Raw genomic sequence first — 22,759 nt, 5'->3', positions numbered from 1 at the left:
AAAAAAAAAAAAAAAAAAAAAAAAACAGTAATTAAAATTTAGCCATGCTGGCCCCAGAGAGAGAGCCAGTTGGGTGGAATAGAATAGATAGCCCCTTACCATAAACAGAAAGCAAATACATGATCAAGGAGTCGTCACAAATCCATTTTTAATTTCTTCTACAAAGTTTGGGTAATTGCCTAAATAATTGGGGGCTGGGGAGAGTAGATGAAACTTTACCTCACTGTTTACTATATTAAATTCCAGGTGAATCAAAGATCCTTGAAACCATAAAGTATTAGAAGAAAATATCAATGAACAATAACGGATGACTGGGTGGAGAATGACTTTCTAAGCATAAAAACAAAGAAATTACAAAGGAAAAATCGATTCAAACTACCTAAACACGTGGATTTATTCTGTGACACATATACACAGTGGTTAATTTTCTTTTTTTTTTGAGATGAAGTTTTTGCACTGTTACCCAGGCAGGAGTGCAATGGTGCAATGTCAGCCCACTGCAACCTTCACTTCCTAGCTTCAAGCAATTCTCCCACCTCAGCCTCCAGAGTAGCTGAGGTTACAAGTGCCTGCTACCACACCCGGCTAATCTTTTTATTTTTAGTGGAGACAAAGTTTCACCATGTTGGCCAGGCTGGTCTCAAACTCTTGGCCTCAAGTGATCCACCCACTTCGGCCTTCCAAAGTGCTAAGATTACTGGCATGAGCCACTGCACTCAGCCCACAGTGGTTAAGTTATGATTCTCTTGTACATTTGTTACATTTTTGGAGGGCAGTTTGGCAGTAACTTAAGGTATACACTCATGTTTTCAAATCTCACTTCTAGGAATTTATCCTAAGGAAATCATCAGACTAGTCAGATTTATAAATGAGAATATTACGCATGCTGTTTATAATATTCAATAATTAGAAATCTAAGTATTTATCAACAAGTATACTCTTAAATAAATTATAGTCCATTCAGCCATAAAATATAATGTTGATCAGTGGTTCCTAACTTTGGAGATCATTGAACACTGTAAGAACCTGAGGAAGCTCCAAAATTGAAGCTCTTGGATTCTGGTTAGTATATATTGCTATGGGAAGATGACCATACTATAGACAAAAAGCTATATGTATAATAATTTTTAAAAATTGTCATGTTGGTTAGGTACAGTGGCTCACACCTGTAATTCCAACACCGTGGGAGGCCGAGGCGGGCAAATCACCTGAGGTTAGGAATTCTAGACCAGTCTGGACAACATGGTGAAACCCCATCTCCACTAAAAATATAAAAATTAGGCGTGGTTGTGCATGCCTATAATCCCAGCTAGTCGGGAGGCGGAGGCACAAGAATTGGTTGAAACCAGGAGACATAAGCTGTTGTGAGCCAAGATCCTGCCACTGCACTCCAGCCTGGGTGACAGACAAGACTGTGTCTCAAAAATAAAAGTTGTCATGTATGGAAAAAAGCCTGACTACTACATACCAGTACGTTAGTGATGATTATCTCTAAGTAGTTGTCATATTTTTCAGTTTTTTTATATTTTTGCAATGAGTGTGTATTATTTTTATAATCAGAAAAATTAAAACATGTTTTTGCTGGCCAGGCATAGTGGCTCACACCTGTAATCCCAGCATTAGGATTAGGTGGGCGGATTAGGATTAGGAGGCTAGGGTGGGCGGATCTTGAGGTCAGGAGTTTGAGACCAGCCTGACCAACATGGTGAAAGCCCATTTCAACTAAAAATACAAAAATTAGCTGGGTGTGGTGGCACGCACCTGTAATCCTGGCTACTCAGGAGGTTGAGGCAAGAGAATCTCTTGAACCTGGAGGCAGAAATTGCAGTGAGCCGAGATTGTGCCACTGCACTCCAGCCTGGGCGACAGAGCAGCACTCTGTCTCAAAATAAAATATATTTTTTAAAATAAAGGAGCATTTAGAAAACAACAGAAAATTAATAGAAGGAAATAAGCTAGGGAAACTATTAGCCACCTCTGTGACATAAAAATAATAGCCTTTACAGGTAAAAGTGGTTCCTAACTCCAAGTAGACAAAAAAAAAAAGGGCAACCTCTATGAATAGATAGTTCATCAGAGAAATGACACCAATAGCAAATTAAAAGATACAAAAACACTCAATTTCACTAATAAGTAAGTGAAAAATACAGATTTTTTATTTTTACCCCATCAAGAGGTTTTAAAAATGTGCGGTGCTCACTGTTGATGAAAGTGCACCAAGATGGACAGGCTGATACATTAGTTGTTGGACAGTAATTTGGTAGTAATATCAGGAGCCTTAAATCAAGTTTTTTCTTTTTGCTATGGTGCTAAAGATTTTTGCTATTCTGCTATTTTAATCTAAGAAAATCACCAAATATTAGCATCCTCTTAAAAACGTTCCATTTTAATAGCATTATTGAGGTATGATTGACATGCAGTAAACTGCACATAATATGTACAATTTTATAAGAATCAAGATAGGAAACATTTCTGCCATCCGCTCCCTGCTACCCCCAGAGTTTTCTCTCGTCCCTTTGTAATCACTCCCTCCTGCTCCTTCCCCAAGCAGCCACTGGTCTACCGTCTGTCACTGTGGATTGGTATGCAGTTTTTTAGAGTTTTATGTAAATACGGAATATAAATGTAGAGAAAAGGACATCCAGGATGTACTTTTTGAGATGTATCCATGCTGTGGTGTGTCTCACTCCTTTTAGCGTTTACTCCTTGGTTTTCTTTTTTGGTTATCTAGACCTGCAGATGTTCACTTCCTTTTAGTGCTAAGTTACATACCATTGTACATCGTCCGTTCACTGTTGATGGACATTTACCAATACGTCTTTTTAGGAAAAAAGAGAGACCTCTGGCCGGGCGTGGTGGCTCACACCTGTAATCCCAGCACTTTGGGAGGCCGATGCGGGCGGATCATGAGGTCAGGAGATTGAGACCATCCTGGCCAACATGGTGAAACCCCGTCTCTACTAAAAAATACAAAAATTAGCTGGGCGTGGTAGCATGTGCCTATAGTCCCAGCTACTTGGGAGGCTGAGGCAGGAGAATTGCTTGAGCACGGGATGTGGAAGTTGCAGTAAACCGAGATCGTGCCACTGCACTACAGCCTGGCGCCTGGCAACAAAGCGAGACTCTGTCTCAAAAAAAAAAAATGAGAGACCCCTAAATCTGCAGAAATAGAATGGTTAAATTATGCTGTTGCTACATAATGACATATTATAGAGCTGTTAAAAATGATATTTTAGAATGCTTAATTATACAGTTTTACTTACGTTTAGTGGGAGAAAACAGGATATAAAACTTTTTATTTAAAAGATATCCCATACACATCAAAAAAAAAGACAGGAAAAAGTAGATTGTTTAGATTACTAAATGTTTTTATTTTCCTTATCATGTTTATTATTAGTAAGAATAAATAAATGCCATTTAAAAGAAGACAGCTAAACATGCAGCTATCATACAATACGGTAGTTGACTTGTGAGCATTTTCCTCTGGGAATTGAAGACTTAGGTTAACAGAAAAACTTGTACACAATGTTCATAACAGCTTTATTTGTAGTAGCCACAAATTGGTATCAACTCAGATGTCCTGCAACAGATGGATGGTGAAACTGTGGTACATTCATACCATGGGCTACTTCTCAGCAATAAAAAGGAGAAAATTATTAATACAGGTAACAACTTGGATGAATCTCCAGAGAGTGCTGAATGCAAAAGCCCATTCTAAAAGGTTACATGTTGTGCAATTTATATAACATTTATATTGTATTGTATTTTATTTATTTTTTTGAGACGGAGTCTTGGTTTGTCGCCCAAGCTGGAGTGCGGTGGTGGGATCTTGGCTCACCGCAACTTCTGCCTCCCAAGTTCAAGTGATTCTCCTGCCTCAGCCTCCCGAGTAGCTGGGATTACAGGCATCTTCCACCATGCCAGCTAATTTTTGTATTTTTATTAGAGACAGGGTTTCGCCATGTTGGCCAGGCTGGTCTCGAACTCCTTACCTCAGGTAATCCACTCACCTTGGCCTCCCAAAGTACTAAGGTTATAGGTGTGAGCCACCGTGTCTGGCCTATACAGCATTCTTGGAAAAAAAAAAAAAAAAATTGGCTGGTTGTGGTGGCTCATGCCTGTAATCCCAGCACTTTGGGAGGCTGAGTCAGGTGGATCACCTGAAATCAGGAGTTCGAGACCAGCCTGACCAACATTTCAGAACCCCATCTCTACTGAAAAAACAAAAATTAGCAGGCGTGGTGGTGTGCGCCTAGAATCCCAGCTAGCTAGGAGGGTGAGGCAGGAGAATCCCTTGAATCGGGGCAGAGTCGGGGGCGGAGGTTGCAGTGAGCCAAGATCACGCCACTGCACTCCAGCCCGGGCAACAGGAGTGAAACTTCATTTTAAAAAGGAAAAATAAAAAAATTTTTTTAGAAATGCAGGACAAGTGAGTGGCTATCAGAAGCTAAGGACTGTGGAAAGGGGAGGGAGGTAAAAGGATCCTTGCAATGTTGGAATTGTTCAGTGTCTTGATATTGGAGGTGAATATATGAAAACCTACACAGGCAATAAAATTGTGTAGAACACAAGGATACAAGTAAAACAAGAAATCGGAAGCTCAGTGGATTGTATAGAAGTCAGCTTCCTGGCTGTGGTATTATACTGTAGTTTTTATAGAATGTCACCATTGCGGGAAACTCTGCAAAGGCCTGAGAGGGATCTCTGTATTATTTCTTACAGTGGCACGTGAGTATAAACAATCATCTCAATACAAATTTCAATTTGAAAAGAAAGGATAAGAAAAGCTCTAAAGGCAGAGGCCTCTGCTGAACTGGCAGCTGGTTCCATGCTTGAGCTGTGGCTGGGGGTGGTTTGCTCAGAAGCCCCCTGGGCTGTTGCTCACCTCGCTTCTGTCCCTTGTTCCTGCAGCACGTGCTCCACATCCGCATCGATGGCTCCACCTCCTCAGCTGAGCGTGAGGACCTATGCCAAAAGTTCCAACTGTCGCAGGGGCATGCCGTGGCCGTGCTGTCCATCACCGCCGCCAATATGGGCCTCACCTTCTCCTCTGCTGACCTGGTGGTGTTCGCTGAGCTGTTTTGGAACCCAGGGGTAAGAGACGCAGAAGACTTGGATTCCCCCAGGCATGCTCATGGCTGTGGGCAGGAAGCAGCGAGTGTCGGTTGTGGAAAGTGTGGTTTCCATTTTACCCATTCATTATACTTCCCGCAAGTCAGTTTTCACTTTTTTTTAAGCACTTCTATGTTGATTGGCTAGCTTCTTCTCTTTTTTGAGACAGAGTCTCTTGTAACCCAGGCTTGGAGTGCACTGGCATGATCTCAGCTCACTGCAGCCTCCACCTCCTGGGTTCAAGTGATTCTCCTGCTTCAGCCTCTCGAGTAGTTGGGGTTACAGGCATGCACCACCACGCCTGGCTAACTTTTGTATTTTTAGTAGAGTTGGGGTTTCACCATGTTGACCAGGCAAGTCTCAAACTCCTGACCTCAAGTGATCCGCCTGCCTCGGCCTCCCAAAGTGCTAGGATTACAGGCCAGGTGATTGGCTAGTTTCTAGATTTTCACAGCAACCTGTAGGATGATCAACTCCATTTTATCAACGGGAAGGTTGAGGTCTTCCAGGGCTAGAAGGAATCTTAGACCTCATGTCTCATAGGAGGAAGTTGGGACACCAAGAGCTCAAGGGGTGAGCCAGGACCGCACCTCCATAACTGAAGCAGGGCACGTGGTGGCACCAGGTTGCAGCCCAGGCCTCTGGCATTCTAGCCTGTGCCCCCTTTAGTAGCTGTCATTGTGAGCTGCTTTAGCAGTGGAGCCTCACACAGAGTGACAGTGTTGGGGGTTCCTTGGACACCACCGCTGGCTTCACCTGACTGAGGGCAGAGATAAGACATCTGTTTGAACTGATAAATTTTTCTGGTAATATCCAGAAATAAGTTATATCCCCTTTGATATATTGTGGCTTTTGCTGGCTACACATGAGGGACTCCGTTAATAATGGGTACACCTCGAGGGTGATTCCATTTTATAATAGAAATAATGCTCTTGATGTTAGGTAGCTTTTTTCCTTTCATTTCTTTTTTTGAGACAATGTCTTGCTCTGTCACCCAGGCTGGACTGCAGGGACTTACGGGCTCACTGCAGCCTTGATTTCCCGAGCTCAGGTGATCCTCCCACCTCAGCCTTCTGAGTAGCAGGGGACTACAGGTGCACACCTCAATGCCTAATTTTTTCTATTTTTTGTAGAGATGGGGTTTCGTCATGTTGCCCAAGCTGGTCTAGAACTCCTAGGCTCAAGCAATTTGCCTGCCTCAGCCTCCCAAATTGCTGGGATTACAGGCATGAGCCAACACACCCAGCCTTTATTTATTATACAGCTTACCACTATATTAAACCACCACCCTATGCCCAAATCATGGATAGCCTTTCCCTTGTGTGTAATGTTTTTATTTATTTCGAAGATAACTTTTTTTTCTTTTTTCTTTTCTTTTTGTTTGAGATTTAGTTTCATTCTGTCACCCTGGCTGGAGTGCAGTGGTGCAATCTTGGCTCACTGCAACCTCCACCTCCTGGGTTAAAGTGATTCTTCTACCTCAGCCTCCCAAATAGCTGGGACTACAGGTGTGCGCCACCACACCCAGCTAATTTTTGAATTTTTAGTTGAGATGGGGTTTCACCATATTGACCAGGCTGGTCTCGAACTCCTGACCTCATGATCTGCCCAATTCAGCCTCCCAAAGTGCTGGGATTACAGGCATGAGCCACTGAGCTCGGCCCAATAACTTTTCATTTCACACAGAGAAGCAATGGAAGTGTGCAGGCCTCCATCCCCATCCCATCCCATGCAGCCTGGTTGCAGAGCCTGTGCCCCTTCATTCGCAGCACCTAGCTCAGTGCCCAACACTGAACGACCATTTCCCCAACGAGGGCTGCTTTGGGTTCTCTCTTTTGTTAAAATGGCGGTTGCTGGTAGGTCTGAGATAGTGAAATGCAGGTTATTTCTAGGTCTGAGGCAGTGAAGTGCTTTGAGCAGGGAGGGTGGTGTGGGGCTGAAAATGGGGTAGAGAGGGTACCTGCTATGGTGGGTGGGACTGCTTCAGGCCTTCACCTGGCTGTCTCGATTCCTGGACACACAGGTGCTGATCCAGGCCGAGGACCGCGTGCACCGCATTGGACAGATCAGCTCTGTGGGCATTCACTACCTCGTGGCGAAGGGCACGGCTGATGACTACCTTTGGTATGGCTTGGCTGGGTGACCTGGCAGTTGGAGATGAATGAGGGCGGAAACTGATGATATGTTTACTCTGCTCCCAAAGTGCTTCTACTTTTGCTAAGTAAGATCTTAAAGGATCTGTAGAAAATGGACTTGCAATGCCCTCCTGCCTTCATCATGACCATATTTGGCCTCCCTCACTAGCATTCACTGGCAGCTTACAGGGTGCCTGAGGAATCTTCTAGAAATAAGGGGTTGTGCCTCCTTTCCTGCTGCTCTGAGGCAGGGAGAGGTACCAATTGTGACAAAATGTAGATGGAATTTAGTTTGTAAAACACTCTGTTCCCAGCCGTGAAGGCATTTGTTAGGACAGGGTGACAGTCGTCTTTTACGTTTTATGTTGTACGTTTTTCTGGTGGGCATATCTGATATTGCTGCTGGCGGAACACAGGGAGAAAGTGGCTTACCCTAGACCATGTAGTGTACTTCGTTAGCAGAACTGGAGTAAGATTTTCAACCCTGGGGCTTTCTATTACCTAAGCAAAAACTCTCAAAAAGCTTCTTCCCCTCATCTCCCCTTCCTGATATTAAATGTCTTGATTATCTCATTAGTTTCCACTGCCCGTCTCTGTTTCCAGCCTTGTGACTAAGGAGTCTTCCCTCTGCAATGTGTGTGGGTCACTCCTGCTTCCCTCTGTTCAGTGGATTTGTTAATTGGGCAGCTCATAACACCACCAGATTCAAAATGGTGTTGTAATGAGGCAGCATTTATTTCCTACACATATTCCATTAGAAAGAATATTGGACCTGATGATAGTCTTAGCCCTAAATTGGAGGTTTTACAAACGAGAGAGGGCAAATATTTCAAGATGGGTGTGTGTGCCTTGAGAGAGGCAAAGATGTGAAACTGTAAACAAGCTGTGGTCCCATAGGAACAAGGAGGGTGGCCTCATTTTCATCAGTCTGGTGGTTCTGTAAAGGTTGTATTCACCACAGCTCATTTCTCCCCAACAGGCCCCTGATTCAAGAGAAGATTAAAGTTCTGGGGGAAGCCGGGCTTTCTGAGACCAATTTTTCAGAAATGACGGAAGCCACTGATTACCTCTACAAGGTAATGCCAGCACATGGCTCTTCGCCCCTGGAGCAGAGGGAGGCATTAAGCTGTCTGCTAAGTCTTTGGGTCTTGAGTAGGAGGATGTGAATCACTCCTAGGGACCTCCCACAGCCCCGGAGCTGAAAACAATGGCCTGCAGTCATTCTCAGCTCAACCGATGCGTGCATCTCTTTATGGGGGAAGTGATGGCATTAGCTCCTACAGCTTCTGACATCCCCGCACAGGTTCCGAATGCTGCCTCTTCCATGAGGCCATTAGAAACTGGCAAAACTCTCCATGGCAAATGTTGAATTATTTCAAAAAGTACATAGCAACACCACACAGAGGGCTGCCAGAGGAATGCATCCCCAGCACAGAATGGGGAGTGTTTCAAATAGGGTATTGGCTTCGTGTAACATATATTCCTGTCTGTCATTTTATTCTCAGTGTCTCTCCACTTTCTAGAGGGGTAAACTGAGACATGGCCATGCAGTAGGCTTGCACAAAGTCACAGGGCATGTGAAGCCAGCCCAAGGGAGAAGGCTTCCTGACTCGGCCCAGCATTCCTCCTGTGACCCCAGCCCCTTGTTGTAAAGGAGTATAAGAGGATGCTGAACATCCCTCTGTGACCAGGAAGGCCTTGCCAAAGGTGCTGAGGGGAAAGCTGTTGCCTCTGAACAGGACAGCCCTGGGCCCACCATGCCTGCCTGGCCCCAGTGCTCCAGCCCAGTGGCTGCCACGGCCTCTTCCTCCCCCATTTCAGTGAAACACAATGAAGGGAGCAAGAGACCCAGGGCCTTCCGAAGGCTTGTTTCCCTTCACTAGCTTGGATTGCTGGCCAGAAGTGAAAACTAGGAGTATGGCCTCCTGGAGCACAGCTCATGGCTGAATTGTTTCTGCCACGGGAATTTGAACCAGGTCTGAGCCTCATGCAGAAAGGTAGCCTTATGGTAGTTTATCAGGAAAGTGAAGCACCTTCTCCTTCCTGTGAAATCACCATCAGAAGTTGAGTTAGGCCAAGTTTGGTTGGTGCAAACCTGTGGTCCCAGCTACTCGGGAGGCCAAGGCGAGGATCACTTAAGCCCAGGAGGTTGAGGTTGTTGTCAGCCATGATGGTGACTGTACTCCAGACTGGGCAACAGAGCAAGACCCTGTCTCTTCAAAAAAAAAAAATAATAATAATAAATAAGAAGTTGAGTTAAATCTTATCGTTGACACCAAGACTTATGACTCCGTAGATCTGCTCACTCACTTACATTTATTTGCTAAATATTGGGATAAATAAGACTCAGATCATATTTTTAAATGCAGACTGTAAATTATCCTTTCAGACATAAATAGTTAATAAGCCAATTTTAAAACAACCTTATTTTTAAGGTTTTTAAAGAACTCTCCGGTTCAGTGGAATGGTAAATATAGTAACAGAGCCTAGGTTACTATATGCCTTTTGAAAAGAAAGAGCCTGACTAGGCATGGTGGCTCAAGCCTTTAATCCCAGGCCGAGGTGGGCAGATGGCTTGAGCCCAGGAGTTTGAGACCAGCCTGGGCAACATGGTGAAACCCCCATCTCTACAAAAAATACAGAACTTAGCTGGCATGGTGGCACATGCCTGTATTCTTAGTTATTCAGGAGGCTGAGGCAGGAGGATTGCCTGAACCTGGGAGGCAGAGGTTGCAGTGAGCCAAGATCACACCACTGCATTTCAGCCCAGGCAACAGTGCTAGACCTTGTCTCAAAAATGAAAAGCAAGGGCCTGTTTTTAAAGGATTCTCACTTGAACTCATTTATTCCTCCTTGCCTTTTTCTAACTTAGTTATGAATTTCTACCTAAAATATACATACAAAGTAATATAAATGAATTTTATCAATTTTTTTTTATTAATAACTATCAGTTTATTTTTTCATTAAGATGGGGCTGAAAATTCTATCAACTACTAGAAAAAGAAAATGTTGCTTCCAATATAGGAGAAAAAAGCAGAAGAGATTATATCTCACTGAGATAGCCTTCCGTCTGAGAGGGGAAATGAAATATTAATCCGATCTTGGAACTCACTTCCAATTAATTATGCATGCCCCAAGTTAGCATACAGTGTTGCCATCATCATAATCAAATGCACATGAGCAGCTTTTTCTCTTGGAATAGGCTGCCTTACTGGGCAGCATTTCCTTGACATTGTAGTCATTCGAGGCCGATGAGGGCATCCTGCAGGAGGACATGTGGGTTATTTGGAGGTCAGCCTTAATGACCTTTAATATCATTGCCCTCTCTGCAAGGCTGAGATCCTGAAAGGCTAGGAGATTTTGGGTGCAGGTTAATTGAATCATCTGGAGTTCTCACGTGACAGGTTGTCATGATCAATTCACAACAAACTCCACCTATGTGGAGGGATCCGGTTAAGAAATAGTGAGGGACAGTGGCCAGGTGGGTTGAGACCTAATTATATAAAGGCCTGAAAAGCCAGGAAAGCAACTTTAGAATTGATGATGTAGGCACAGGGAAGCCCAAAGACATGACAGAAAAAGATTCTTTAAAGGAGAGCCTGGGGGGGAAATCAGCTGGCAAAGATCTGTGGGCTGTTTGAAATGGGAAGCAGCCTGAGTCAGGAAGTGCAGTTGAGCTGTTGCAAATCCATGCAGTACCAAGTGCTGTGGCCCAGGTCAAGATGGCGCCTGGAAAGAGAGAGGGGGGAACTGCATGAGCCGAGGACTCAGTGTGCCTGGATGGCTTCCACATGGGAGACGATGAGAATGCAGGTAGACTATCAAAATAGGCTTATGCGAAAAGAAGCTGATTTGGGAGTATAGGAGTGAAATGAGAGACTTTTTTTTTTTTTTTGAGACAGGGTCTCACTCCGTCACCCAGGCTGGAATGCAGTGGCACTATTCTGGCTCACTGCAACCTCCACCTCCCAGGCTCAAGTGATCCCCGCATCTCAGCCTCCCGAGTCGCTGGGACTACAGGCGCGCACCACCATACCCAGCTAATTTTTTGTATTTTTGGTAGAGATGGGGTTTCGCCATGTTGCCCAGACGGGTCTTGAATTCCAGACCTTAGATGATCAACCCGCCTCAGCCTCCCAAAGTGTTGGGATTACAGGCGTGAGCATCCGTGCCCAGCCTTATTTTTATTTATTTATTGTTTTTGAGACAGAGTCTCTCTCTGTCACCCAGGCTGGAGTGCAGTGGTGTGATCGTGGCTCACTGCAACCTTTGCCTTGCAGGCTGAAGTGATTCTTGTGCCTCAGCCTCCCAAGTAGCTGGGACTACAGGTGCACACCACCATGTCCGGCTAATTTTTTGTATTTTTAGTAGAGATGGGGTTTCACCATGTTGGCCAGACTGGTCTTGAATTCCTGAGCTTAGTTGATCCACCGGCCTCGGCCTTCCAAAGTGCTGGGATTATACGTGTGAGCCTCTGTGCCTAGCCTTATTTTTATTTATTTATTTATTTTTGAGACAGAATCTCACTCTCGCCCAGGCTGGAATGCAGTGGTGTGACCATGACTCACTGCAACCTGTGCCTCGTGGGTTCAAGTGATTCTTGTGCCTCAGCCTCCCAAGTAGCTGGGACTACAGGTGTACACCACCATGTCTGGCTCATTTTTTATATTTTTAGTAGAGATGGGCTTTCACCATGTTGGCCAGACTGGTCTCGAACTTTCGACCTCAGGTGATCTACCCGCCTCAGCCTTCTGCAGTGCTAGGATTACAGGCGTGATCCACTGTGCCCAGCCAAGAGATCATTTGATTTTAAACAAGTTTAGTTTTATGAAACTGTGGGATGTCAGTGGAGATATGGAAAATATACCTCTGGATTAAAAAAATGGTCAGGGCTGGAAATTGAGGTGTAGGAAAGATCAGGAGAGGGGTGATAGTGATCGTGTGTTGTGGTTGTATCCGCCGGGCATGGTTTTAACACTATACCATTGTCATCAGTGGACAGATGCAGTTGGTGGGTATTTTGATCATTTGTAATTTAAGGTAATCAGAACAGGTACACATGTCTACTTATGAATATGTTAAATGTGTGTGTTTTTTCAACCACTTTGAAAATTAGGTATAAGCCATGGCTGAACACAGAGATTTGGAAATCTAGGGGACTGAGCACATGGTGGCTCACACCTGTAATCCCAGCATTTTGGGAAGCTGAGGTGGGCAGATTGTTTGAGCTCAGGAGTTCGAGACCAGCCTGGGCAATATAGTGAGATCCCATCTTTTAAAAAATTTTTTAAATAAAAGTAAATTTTAAAATAGAGATTTATAAGTTGAATTATACCTTAACCGACTCTTCAGTAGAGAAAGGCTTTTGAGGAAGTGCGATCCTGGGTGCTATTTCAGTACTGAAATAGTGATTTGGAAAGTTTGAAAGGAGAAAACATTTCCGATGTAAATTATAGTGCGAGAGGAGCTTCTTTGTTGCACTCACAGCCGTTTCTTTTTCCTAACCCTGTAAGTGCAGAGACAGTTAGATGTCAGACACTAAATAATGAAGCTGCTTTAGTGATGGTTTGCTGAGATGATGTACATTCACCATCATGTCGCTCCCTGATGCCATAAAATGTGTGGTCTCTCATCTGTATATTCTCCCATCAGCCACAGTGGAGGAGGGTCAGTGTTGGAGCCTGGGTTCTTCCTTTTATCTCCTCTTTTCTTTCTCTCATATAGGACCCAAAACAGCAGAAGATCTATGACCTATTCCAGAAGTCCTTTGAGGAAGAAGGAAATGATATGGAGCTCCTGGAAGCAGCAGAGTCCTTTGACCCAGGAAGTGCTTCAGGAACATCTGGAAGTAGTTCCCAGGACATGGGAGACACCCCGGATGAAAGCTCATTGACAGCCTGTACACAGAAGAAAAGGAGATTTGAATTTTTTGATAACTGGGACAGCTTTACCTCTCCCCTGTAAAAGGGGCAAAAAGAAAAAAAAAATAAAAAGCATTTAAAAATAATGGAATCAAAATAAAATCACGTATTTTGTTTTTAAACTTTTTGCACTTCTCTTGCCATTAGAGTGGTGCTTGTGCCTGTGTCCAGGCTCAGCAGGAGACCAGGCCAATATCAGCTTTCCATTCCCATATCATTATGTGTGGCCTTGCTCAGGGTCTCAATCTCCGATCTTCTGGCTTAGGGATGGAGACAGTGAGTCAGAGTAGTGGGTAATTCCTGTTCTCTAAATAATGAGGTCCTTCCTACACAGTTCCCAAAATCTAGAATTTTACAATTTAGTGACTCAACAAATATTTATAGGGCACCTAATTTGTGCAGGCACTGTCCTGGGTGCTGGCAGTCATTCATCCAACAAGAGACAAAGCACGAAGCTTTGCGGAATTTACACAGTGGGAGAGGCGATGGTTGTAAGTTCTTTCCAATCAAACTCTTTATGGACACTAAAATTTGAATTTTATTAATTTTAATGTATCACAAATTATTCTTTTGATTTCATTTCTGCCATAAAAAAAAATGGTGAAACCATTCCTTGTTCACCAGCTGTACAGAAACAGACAACAGGTTGGAAGGTGCCCACTTCCCATAGTTTGCCAACCCCTGGTTTAGAGCAGCGTGATTCAATAGCAATGTAATGCAAGTTGCATATGCGATTGTAACTTTTCTAATAGAACAGTTAGACTAAAGATCAATAATATATTTAACTCAATATATTCCATATATTTCAACTTATAAATAATATTTTAAAATTTTGAGAAATTTCACATTCTTGGGCTGGGTGCAGTGGCTCATACCTGTAATCCCAACACTTTGGGAGGCCAAGGTGAGCAGATCATTTGAGGTCAGGAGTTCAAGACTAGCCTGGCCAACATGGAGAAACCCCAATGTCTACTAAAAATACAAAAATTAGCGGGGCATGGTGGCATGCATCTGTAGCCAGCTACTCAGGAGGCTGAGGCACAAGAATCACTTGAACCTGGGAGGCAGAGGTCACATTGCAGTGAGCCAAGATCATGCCACTGCACTCCAGCCTAGGCAACAGAGCAAGGCTCTGTCTCAAAAAAAAAAAAAAAAAAAAAAAAAATTTACATTCTCTTTTCTAGACAGTCTGAAACAACATATTTGACATAGGCAGCATCTCAATTTGGACTAGCCACAGGTTTCACATGCTCACTAGCCGTAGGAGGCTGGTGGCTCCTGTGTTGAGCAGCTTCGGTTTAGAGGGTGATGAGACAGTAGAATGCCATGTGGGGAAGAGCAATAGTTGATAATGTTGAGAAGAGTGACAGAATGAAGCAGAGCTCACAGGCCACAGTGAGGAATCTGTGGGTTTAATTCTGAGTATGAATGGAAGCCACCAAATGGCTTTGAACAGACATATGAGGCAATCTAATTAATATAAATCAGATTGCTTCATAATGTCTTTGTAAATAGAGACACAGCATCTCACTGTGTTGCCCAGACTGGTCTCAAATTCCTGACCTCAAGTGATCCTATTGCCTGGGCCTCCCAAAGTGCTGGGACTACAAGTGTGAGCCACTGCACCTGGCCCCTTTTCATTTTTTTTTTTGAGACGGAGTTTCGCTCTTGTTACCCAGGCTGGAGTGCAATGGTGCAATCTCGGCTCACCGCAGCCTCCGCCTCCTGGGTTCAGGCAATTCTCCTGCCTCAGCCTCCTGAGTAGCTGGGATTACAGGCACGTGCCACCATGCCCAGCTGATTTTTTTTGTATTTTTAGTAGAGACGGGGTTTCACCATGTTGACCAGGATGGTCTCGATCTCTTGACCTTGTGATCCACCCGCCTCGGCCTCCCAAAGTGCTGGGATTACAGGCGTAAGCCACCGCGCCCGGCTCCCCTTTTCATTTTTAAAAAATATAATCAAGCCCAACATAGTGAGACCCTGTCTCTAATTAATAAAAATATTAAAACTAGTTCACGCTAATGCATGTTCAGAAAATACAGCAGAAAAGGTGGGCAGAGGGAAGGCTTAGGTAGGAAGCTATGGAGCTACTGCAGCTATCCGTGGGGTTGGTGCTGGGGTGTGGCTGAGTATGGGTCGCACCACCGAGGAGATGGGAAGTGGTTGGGTTCTGGATGTATTCGAAAGGGAGTGATGGAAGGATATGTGTAGACAGCTTGACCGTGGAGCATTTTTTGGAAGAGAGGCTGGGACTTTGGTGTTTGCCTGAGCAAAGTGGTAAGAGAAGAAAGAGTGGGAAGGGGAGGTTGGGGAACTGGGTAAAATCAAGGGTTTGGTTATGGACTTGTTGAATTTGAGATGGCTGAAAGATAATCTAACAAACTTGGAGACACCCCACCCAGCTCCCCTTCAAGGAGGGACTTGCCCAGCTGTGGGGAGTGAGGTTGGCAGATGGTTTCCACCTGGCCACAACTGCAGGGCTGGTCTTGGTCTACAGAAAGCCACTTTTTCTGAGGTCACACCCTTCTTAAAGCAGCTTGCATCCGTGACTGAGCAAGGCAGGGCACAAAGGCTGGGTGGCGTTGGCCTGATGCGGGGCACCTCTGATGGGCGGTATTTGCTGCATAGCTCCTGCTCCTTTCCCGCTGCTCCCTGCTGGATTGTCTAAGGATCCCACAGGCCTATGTCCCAGCTCACCTCTCCCCCTGCCAAACAGGCCTCCAGCCCCTTCCTTTCACAGGTGTTGATCCCTAATAGATATCTTATGCCCCAAACTCTGTCTCGGTGTCTGTTTCTGGAAAACCCCCACAATCTGGCAAGATCCAAGTGGAGCGAGCTGTTCAGCAGGCAGTTGGATGTGCAAGTCTTCAGATTGTGGAAAGGTTAGAGCAAGAGCTGCGGATTCTGCCTTAGCATAGGCTGAATGAGGTCACCGAGGGGGTAAGAGTGGTCTGACTGACCCCCACAAACTGCAACATAGAGAAGATGACTGAGCAGGGAAGTAAATGAGGAAGAAAACCAGAATGTGTGTCCAGGAATGGGAGGTTTTGGTTTTTTGGGTTTTTTTTTTTTTTTTTTTTTTTTTTTTTTTTTTTTTTTTTTTTTTTTTTTTTGAGACAGTCTTACTCTGCTGCCCAGGCTGGAGTGCAGTGGAACGATCTCGGTGCACTGCAACCTCCGCCTCCAGGCAATTCTTCTGCCTTAGCCTCCTGGAGTAGCTGGGATTACAGGCGCCTGTCACCACACCCAGCTAATTTTGTATTTTTAGTAGAGACGGGTTTCACCGTGCTGGCCGGGCTGGTCTCAAACTCCTGACCTCAAGTGATCCACCCGCCTTGGCCTCCCAAAGTACTGGGATGACAAGCATTAGCCCCCACGCCCAGCCAGAAATGGGAGTTTTTAAAAGTATTTCAACAAGGTAGGAGTTGCTGCTCTAACTGGCCATACAGAAAGACAGTGGGCCAGATGTTCGTTAGAGTTTAGTTACCCCAATTTTCACAGCAGCAATGAAAGATGCCTAATTGGTGTGGTGTCCTGGTGTGTGGATTTGTTAGACTTAAATTGTTTTCACTATTCAGTACTTACTAGGTGCTAGGCACTGGACTAAGCACTTTACATAGACTGTCACACTTAATGCAATCTTGGAGGAAGGTGGTGATGTTTCGATTGTGCAGATGGAGAAACCGAGCCAAGAAATGTTACAAACTGCTCGAGTCCAGCTAAAATGTGGCAGAGCAGAACCTCCAGCCAGGCCACCCCACCCCTAGAGCCCACCCATAGGTGTGCTGTTCCCCAGCAGGAGGCCCAGTGGTGCCTTGGTGGTCTGTTAGCTGAGTTTGGTACATGGCTCCCTTCCTGAAGGGCGTGGCGCTGGCTGTAAGTCAGTCTCTGCAGTCTACCAGCTGGCTTTCTGCAACAGAGAACAGGAACACACTGGAATGTACTACTTTCTTTTCTGTCTATTTGTTTGCTCTGTTGCCCAGCCCAAGTGATATCTTGTTTCCTGACTAATTCTGGCTGATTTCTGCCTCTAGGGCTGGCATTAAGGAAGCCTGTAAGAGGCAGCAAAGGATCCTGTTAGTCTTGATCCACTTATACTTGAATTAATCATGTCTTTTTCCTTCTTGGCTTCAGTGCAGTGGCACGATCTTGGCTCACTGCAACCTCTGCCTCCCGGGTTCAAGCAATTCTCCTGCGTCAGCCTCCTGAGTAGCTGGGATTACCACCACCATGCCTGGCTAATTTTTGCGTTTTTAGTAGAGACAGGGTTTCATCATGTTGCTCAGGCTGGTCTCAAACTCCTGACCTTGTGATCCACCCACCTCGGCCTCCCAAAGTGCTGGGATTACAGGCATTACAGGTGGCTCAGGCCACCACGCCCTGCCTGGTGCTCATAGTTAAAACCACTATTCGTCTGTAGTCTTAGTAAATATGGCCTGTCTAGCCTCCATCTGAGGCCTCTAGTTGAACCTCAGTTTTAGCTGTTCTGTAGAAAAATGAACTCTCTCGAGATGTCCCCGAGGTCCTCCAAAGCAATTTTTATGTGTACCATGTGGCCTATCTATTTTAAGTTAGACCATCCCATATGTACCTCCGAAATTTGTTAAGAGCTACCTAGCCAGTTCTGTATAATTCAGCAAAAGACACTTGGACTTATTTATATAGAGTGAAGACCACTGGGTTTAAAGAGGTATTCATATTTCCGCACTAACTCCTTTTCCTCCTTCATTTCACCGCACAGCACAGTCCAGACCCCCAGAACTGTGTTTTCTGGAAGCATCAACTGAAATAATGAAGAAAATCGGCCCATCTCCTCCCACTGCTGTCCCTTCCATCAATTGCACCCTTTCAGGATTTTACTAGAAGTTCTCTCTGGCCCAAGGAGCTGGTCTCTGCCTTCTCTCACCAGGGTCACTAAGTGGTATCTTGTTTCCTAACTGATCCTGGCTGATTTCCGCCTCTAGGGCTGGCATTAAGGAAGCCCGTAAGCGGCAGCAAAGGATCCCGTTCGTCTTGATCCACTTGTGCTTGAATTAATCATGTCTTTTTCCTTCTTGGCTTCAGAGGAGCCTTTTTCTAGATCAGTGGAAGAGCTGAGAAATTCAGCAGGAGGTGTCATCCCCACACCACTGGCTTTGAGGTGTTGCCCTGTCTGTTCATTTTTGTCTATTAGAAACTCAATGCTTTGTGACGTTCTATCCTCTTTTTGGCAAAGGGGAGAGAATGAAGTCCAATCTTATATTTACTCCATCCTCCCACTTCTCACCAAGCAGAATTACCAACCTAAAAAGTGGCTTTGAAGTTTAAAGAGGGTTAATCAGAGGAGTCTCTTATACGTGTGTTTTGTTTTGTGTTGTGGTTTCCTGTGGGGTCTCAGTGAAGGAAATGAATTCCTGGCTATAGCAGAAAGCATTCAGAAGCCTGTGAGTCACTGTCTTTTAGGCACTATGTCAGTCAACAGTTATTTGATATTGCAAGATCCTCCACACACATTTCTCTCCCACCCGCTATTCAACAGATTTTGAGGCTCTTTTTCTCTTTTTGTAAGCCCTCTTTTTGGGGGCAAAATACAATATACAGAAAATTTCATAAAACAATTTACGGCTTAGCAAAATATTTTAAAATAAACACCCATGTAACCATGACCCCAAGGTTATGAAAATAGTATGTTGTAGAAGCTTTAATGTTTTGCCTTTCATGTATAGATCTACAATCCACCTGCAGTTTATTTTTGTAAATGGGGCAAGGTAAGGCTAAGGTTAATTTTTTCCATACGGGTATGCAGTTAGCTCAGCACCACTTATGGAAAAGATTGTCCTTCCACCTACTGCTCTGCAGTGCCTTCTTTCCAATATTATAAAGCTGATGTAAAACTACATCTAACGTGGGGCATGGTGGCTCACGCCTGTAATCCCAACTCTTTGGAGGCTGAGGGAGGTGGATCACCTGAGGTCAGAAGTTCGAGACCAGCCTGGCCAACATGGTGAAACCCCATCTCTACTAAAAATGAAGAGTAAATGCAAGGGTAAATAAAAAGGCAAAAAAATTAGCTGGGCATGGTGGCGGGTACCAGTAATCCCAGCTACTTAGGAGGCTAAGGCAGGAGAATCACTTGAATCTGGGAGGGGGAGGTTGTGAGCCGAGATCATGCCACTGCACTCCAGCCTGTGCAACAGAGTGAGATTCCATCTCAAAAAAAAAAAAAAAATTCATCCAGAAATGTATAAGTTCAAAAATAAGAGTCCTGTATTCTCCTCCCTCCCACCCTTAGCCCTACCTCCTAGAAGTAATAGGAAGCCATTTGTAAATTATTCTCTATGCATACAAATATATGTAAATACACATCAAATATTTTCTTACAAAAATGTATCAAATTCTTCCTACTAAAAATGGCTCACTTCACATGATGTATTTGGCCATTGTTTCATATTGATTTACCATTAAATTATTATTTTTTTTTGAGAGAGAGAGAATCCCTCTCTGTTACCCAAACTGGAGTGCATTGGTGTGATCTTGGCTCACTGCAACCTCTGCCCCCTGCTACCCGTTAAATTAAGTTTAGCCCAATGCTGCTTCCTTACATATTTTAAAGTCAGCCTAAAAGTTTCTCTGTGCAGAGTGAATTGTAACCTAACTGGATTGGTAAACAGACTGGGACCCACTTTGTAACAAGTAGCCAAGTCTGAGGCGGTTACTGCAGCCACATTTCAGCCAATCACACGTGGTCAATCACTCACACTGTGTTCAAATAAGGCAAATGTGGAGCTGCAACAAATCCGGCTGTTTCTGTCCTCACTTCCCTTTTCTGTATGTTACTTTCTTTATTCTGTCCGTAAATGTGATCCAACCATGTGGCAACCCTGGAGCTGCTCTGAAGCTCTTCTGGTTGTGGGGGCCGTCCAATCTACAAATCATTCTTTGCTTAATTAAACTCTGTCAAATTTAATTTGTTGAAAGTTCTTATTTTAACATACCTTATCCCACTTAAGAGTCAAGTAACTACTCCAGTCTTTATGTGTGTACTTCCTGTGTAAATGCTCTGTGACAGGTCCATTAATAACTAGAACTAGCCAGGCACAGTGGCTCACACCTGTAATCCCAGCATTTTGGGAGACCAAGGCAGGTGGATTATGAGGTCAGGAGTTCGAGACTAGGCTGTCCATGGTGAAACACTGTCTCTACTAAAAATACAAAAATTAGCCAGGTGTGGTGGCAGGCACCTGTAATCCCAGCTACTCAGGAAGCCAAGGCAGAAGAATTGCTTGAACCCAGGAGGCAGAGGTTGTAGTGAGCCAAGATCGCGCCACTGCACTCTAGCCCAGGCAACAGGGCAAGACTCTGTCTCTCAATAAATAACTAGAATGATTTTAAATGGAATTCAAGGGGAGAAGGTGGAAAGGAAAGAAGGGTTGCCTGATTCAATTTCCCACACTCTTACTGTTTCGGGGCATCCAGGACCGCTCCTTCTGGGTTAGCTCTTGCCTGTGGCCCTGGGCTCACAGGGCTCTCAACAATGCTGTTCGGGCCCCACTCTTGTCTGTGACCATCAGGGGCTTCTTGGAAAGCAGGCTCTCTTGAGGCACGAAGCAAAGGAACAACGCCCTGATCAACCCTTTCTGTCTCCAGCACAAGATGAATTTGGAATGATGCTTGCACCTCCGATTTCTTTTAAGAATAAAATGTTCCACATGCCCCAAGAGAACTGGTTAACAGCTACAGGAACTCCTCTCTGGAAGCGACTTTTAACTTATCTATTTTTCTCAAGGCAAAGAGTGAATGTTGAGGGCTCCTGAAGAGCAGGGGTGAGTCAGCAGTGATTTTTCCCCGAGTCTTTTATGGGCACACGTTACAGTTAACATTCTCCACACTGGATGATCCTCTAATAAGGATGGACATTTATGAGCCCACAGATAAGACAAATTGAGGCTTTAGGAGAGGGCCGAGTCTCTGAAGTCACTCAGAGCTGATTTCATGAGTGCTATTTGTACATCCTCAAGTTTGCTATTTAAAGAGAATTGTTCAGTTTTGACAAAATTGCTCTGAACATGAACAATTTCCTCCTATTATGGAGTGTCTCATCTTCAGCTGCTTATTGCATTCCTACTCATGCATTCCCTCTTCTCTTGCTCTCTCTCTCAGACCCCCTGAAGGCCAGAGACGTAGGAGGCTCTGCAGCAGAGGGCGTGGGGGAGGCAGCGCATTTGCTAAATGATGATTCGAATTAGGCTCTAGCGCCAGCCCAGCATGGCTCACCTCAGTTCTGCCTGGACTGCCCCAGCATGACTGACTCACCCACCCCCAGGTCAGTCAAGTACCATCCTGCTTGGCTGAGAGGCACAGTCTGAAAAGGGAGGACCTTTTCAGGGGTTAGTGTTTGCTTAAGACTCCTTCCACTAGTGTCCTTTGTTTATACCAATGTGGGTATGTTTTTGTATCGTTGTTGTTGTTTTTGAGACAGAGTCTTGCTATGTTGCCCAGGCTGGAGTGAGGTGGTGTGATCTCAGCTCACTGCAACCTCAGCCTCCAGGGTTCAAGTGATTCTCCTGCCTCAGCCTCCTGAGCAGCTGGGACTACAGGCACACGCCACCACGCTCAGCTCATTTTTGTATTTTCAGCAGAGATGGGGTTTCACCTCATTGGCCAGGCTGGTCTCGAACTCCTGACCTCGTGATCCACCCGCCTTGGGCTCCCAAAGTGCTGGGATTACAGGTGTAAGCCACTGCGCCTGGCCATGTTTTTGTTTTAATGTATAGTTTTCCGGAGGAAGCCATCGTTTGGGTAGAGAGCTTTCCAGACCACATCCCCAAAATGCAGTGCATTTCCCTTCTGGGGGAAAAAGGACTTGTCCCCTTGGCCCCTTGCCATTCTTCCACCCTAACCTACGGGGGCAGAGAGTGCATGAAGCCTGTGGTGGAAGTGAAACATCTTGAGGACATCTCACTCCCTTGGTGGGCCTCAAGCTGCAGTCACCATGGCCGTAGTGGTTTCATTGTGCCCAAGCTAAATAAGAAAAAATTTTTTGAGACAGTTTTGCTCTGTCACCCAGGCTGGAGTGCAGTGGCATGATCTTGGCTCACCGTAACCTCCGCCTCCCAAGTTAAAGCAATTATCCGCCTCAGCCTCCTGAGCAGCTGGAATTACAGGTGCACGCCACCATGCCTGGCTAATTTTTTTTTTTATTTTTTATTTTTTTGTAGAGACAGGGTTTCACCATCTTGGCCAGGCTAGTCTTGAACTCCTGACCTTGTGATCCACCTGCCTCGGCTTCCAAAGTGCTGGGATTGCAAGCATGAGCCACCACACTCAGCCCAAGCTAAAGAAATTAAGGAGAAAAGAGATGGACATATTTTTTTTTTTCTTTTTTTGAGATGGAGTTTCACTCATGTTACCCAGGCTGGAGTGCAATGGCGCAATCTCGGCTCACAGCAACCTCCGCCTCCTGGGTTCAGGCAATTTTCCTGCCTCAGCCTCCTTAGTAGCTGGGATTACAGGCACACGCCACCATGCCCAGCTAATTTTTTGTATTTTTAGTAGAGATGGGGTTTCACCATGTTGACCAGGATGGTCTCGATCTCTTGACCTCGTGAT

The 22,759-nt window shown here is 44.9% G+C and overlaps 1 protein-coding gene across 3 annotated transcripts in view; it reads left to right on the top strand.

Annotated features, from left to right (window-relative positions):
- The window catches only part of SMARCAL1 (SWI/SNF related, matrix associated, actin dependent regulator of chromatin, subfamily a like 1), a 68,242-nt gene extending 54,956 nt beyond the window's left edge, over positions 1–13,286 (top strand). For all 3 annotated transcript variants that reach the window (XM_017534946.2, XM_017534945.2, XM_037740775.1), the window contains exons 15-18: positions 4,912–5,094; positions 7,136–7,236; positions 8,227–8,323; positions 12,972–13,286. In XM_017534946.2, coding sequence (XP_017390435.1) covers positions 4,912–5,094; positions 7,136–7,236; positions 8,227–8,323; positions 12,972–13,211 — 621 coding nt within the window. In that variant the 3' untranslated portion in view covers positions 13,212–13,286. The remainder of the gene's footprint in view (positions 1–4,911; positions 5,095–7,135; positions 7,237–8,226; positions 8,324–12,971) is intronic.
- The last annotated feature ends 9,473 nt before the right edge of the window (positions 13,287–22,759 follow it).

Source organism: Cebus imitator, unplaced genomic scaffold (genome assembly GCF_001604975.1).
Source record: "Cebus imitator isolate Cc_AM_T3 unplaced genomic scaffold, Cebus_imitator-1.0 Scaffold89, whole genome shotgun sequence".
In the NCBI taxonomy this organism is placed as follows: Eukaryota; Metazoa; Chordata; class Mammalia; order Primates; family Cebidae; genus Cebus; species Cebus imitator.
Note: the sequence above shows the minus strand (reverse complement) of the source record. Positions and strands in the feature narration are given on the sequence as shown.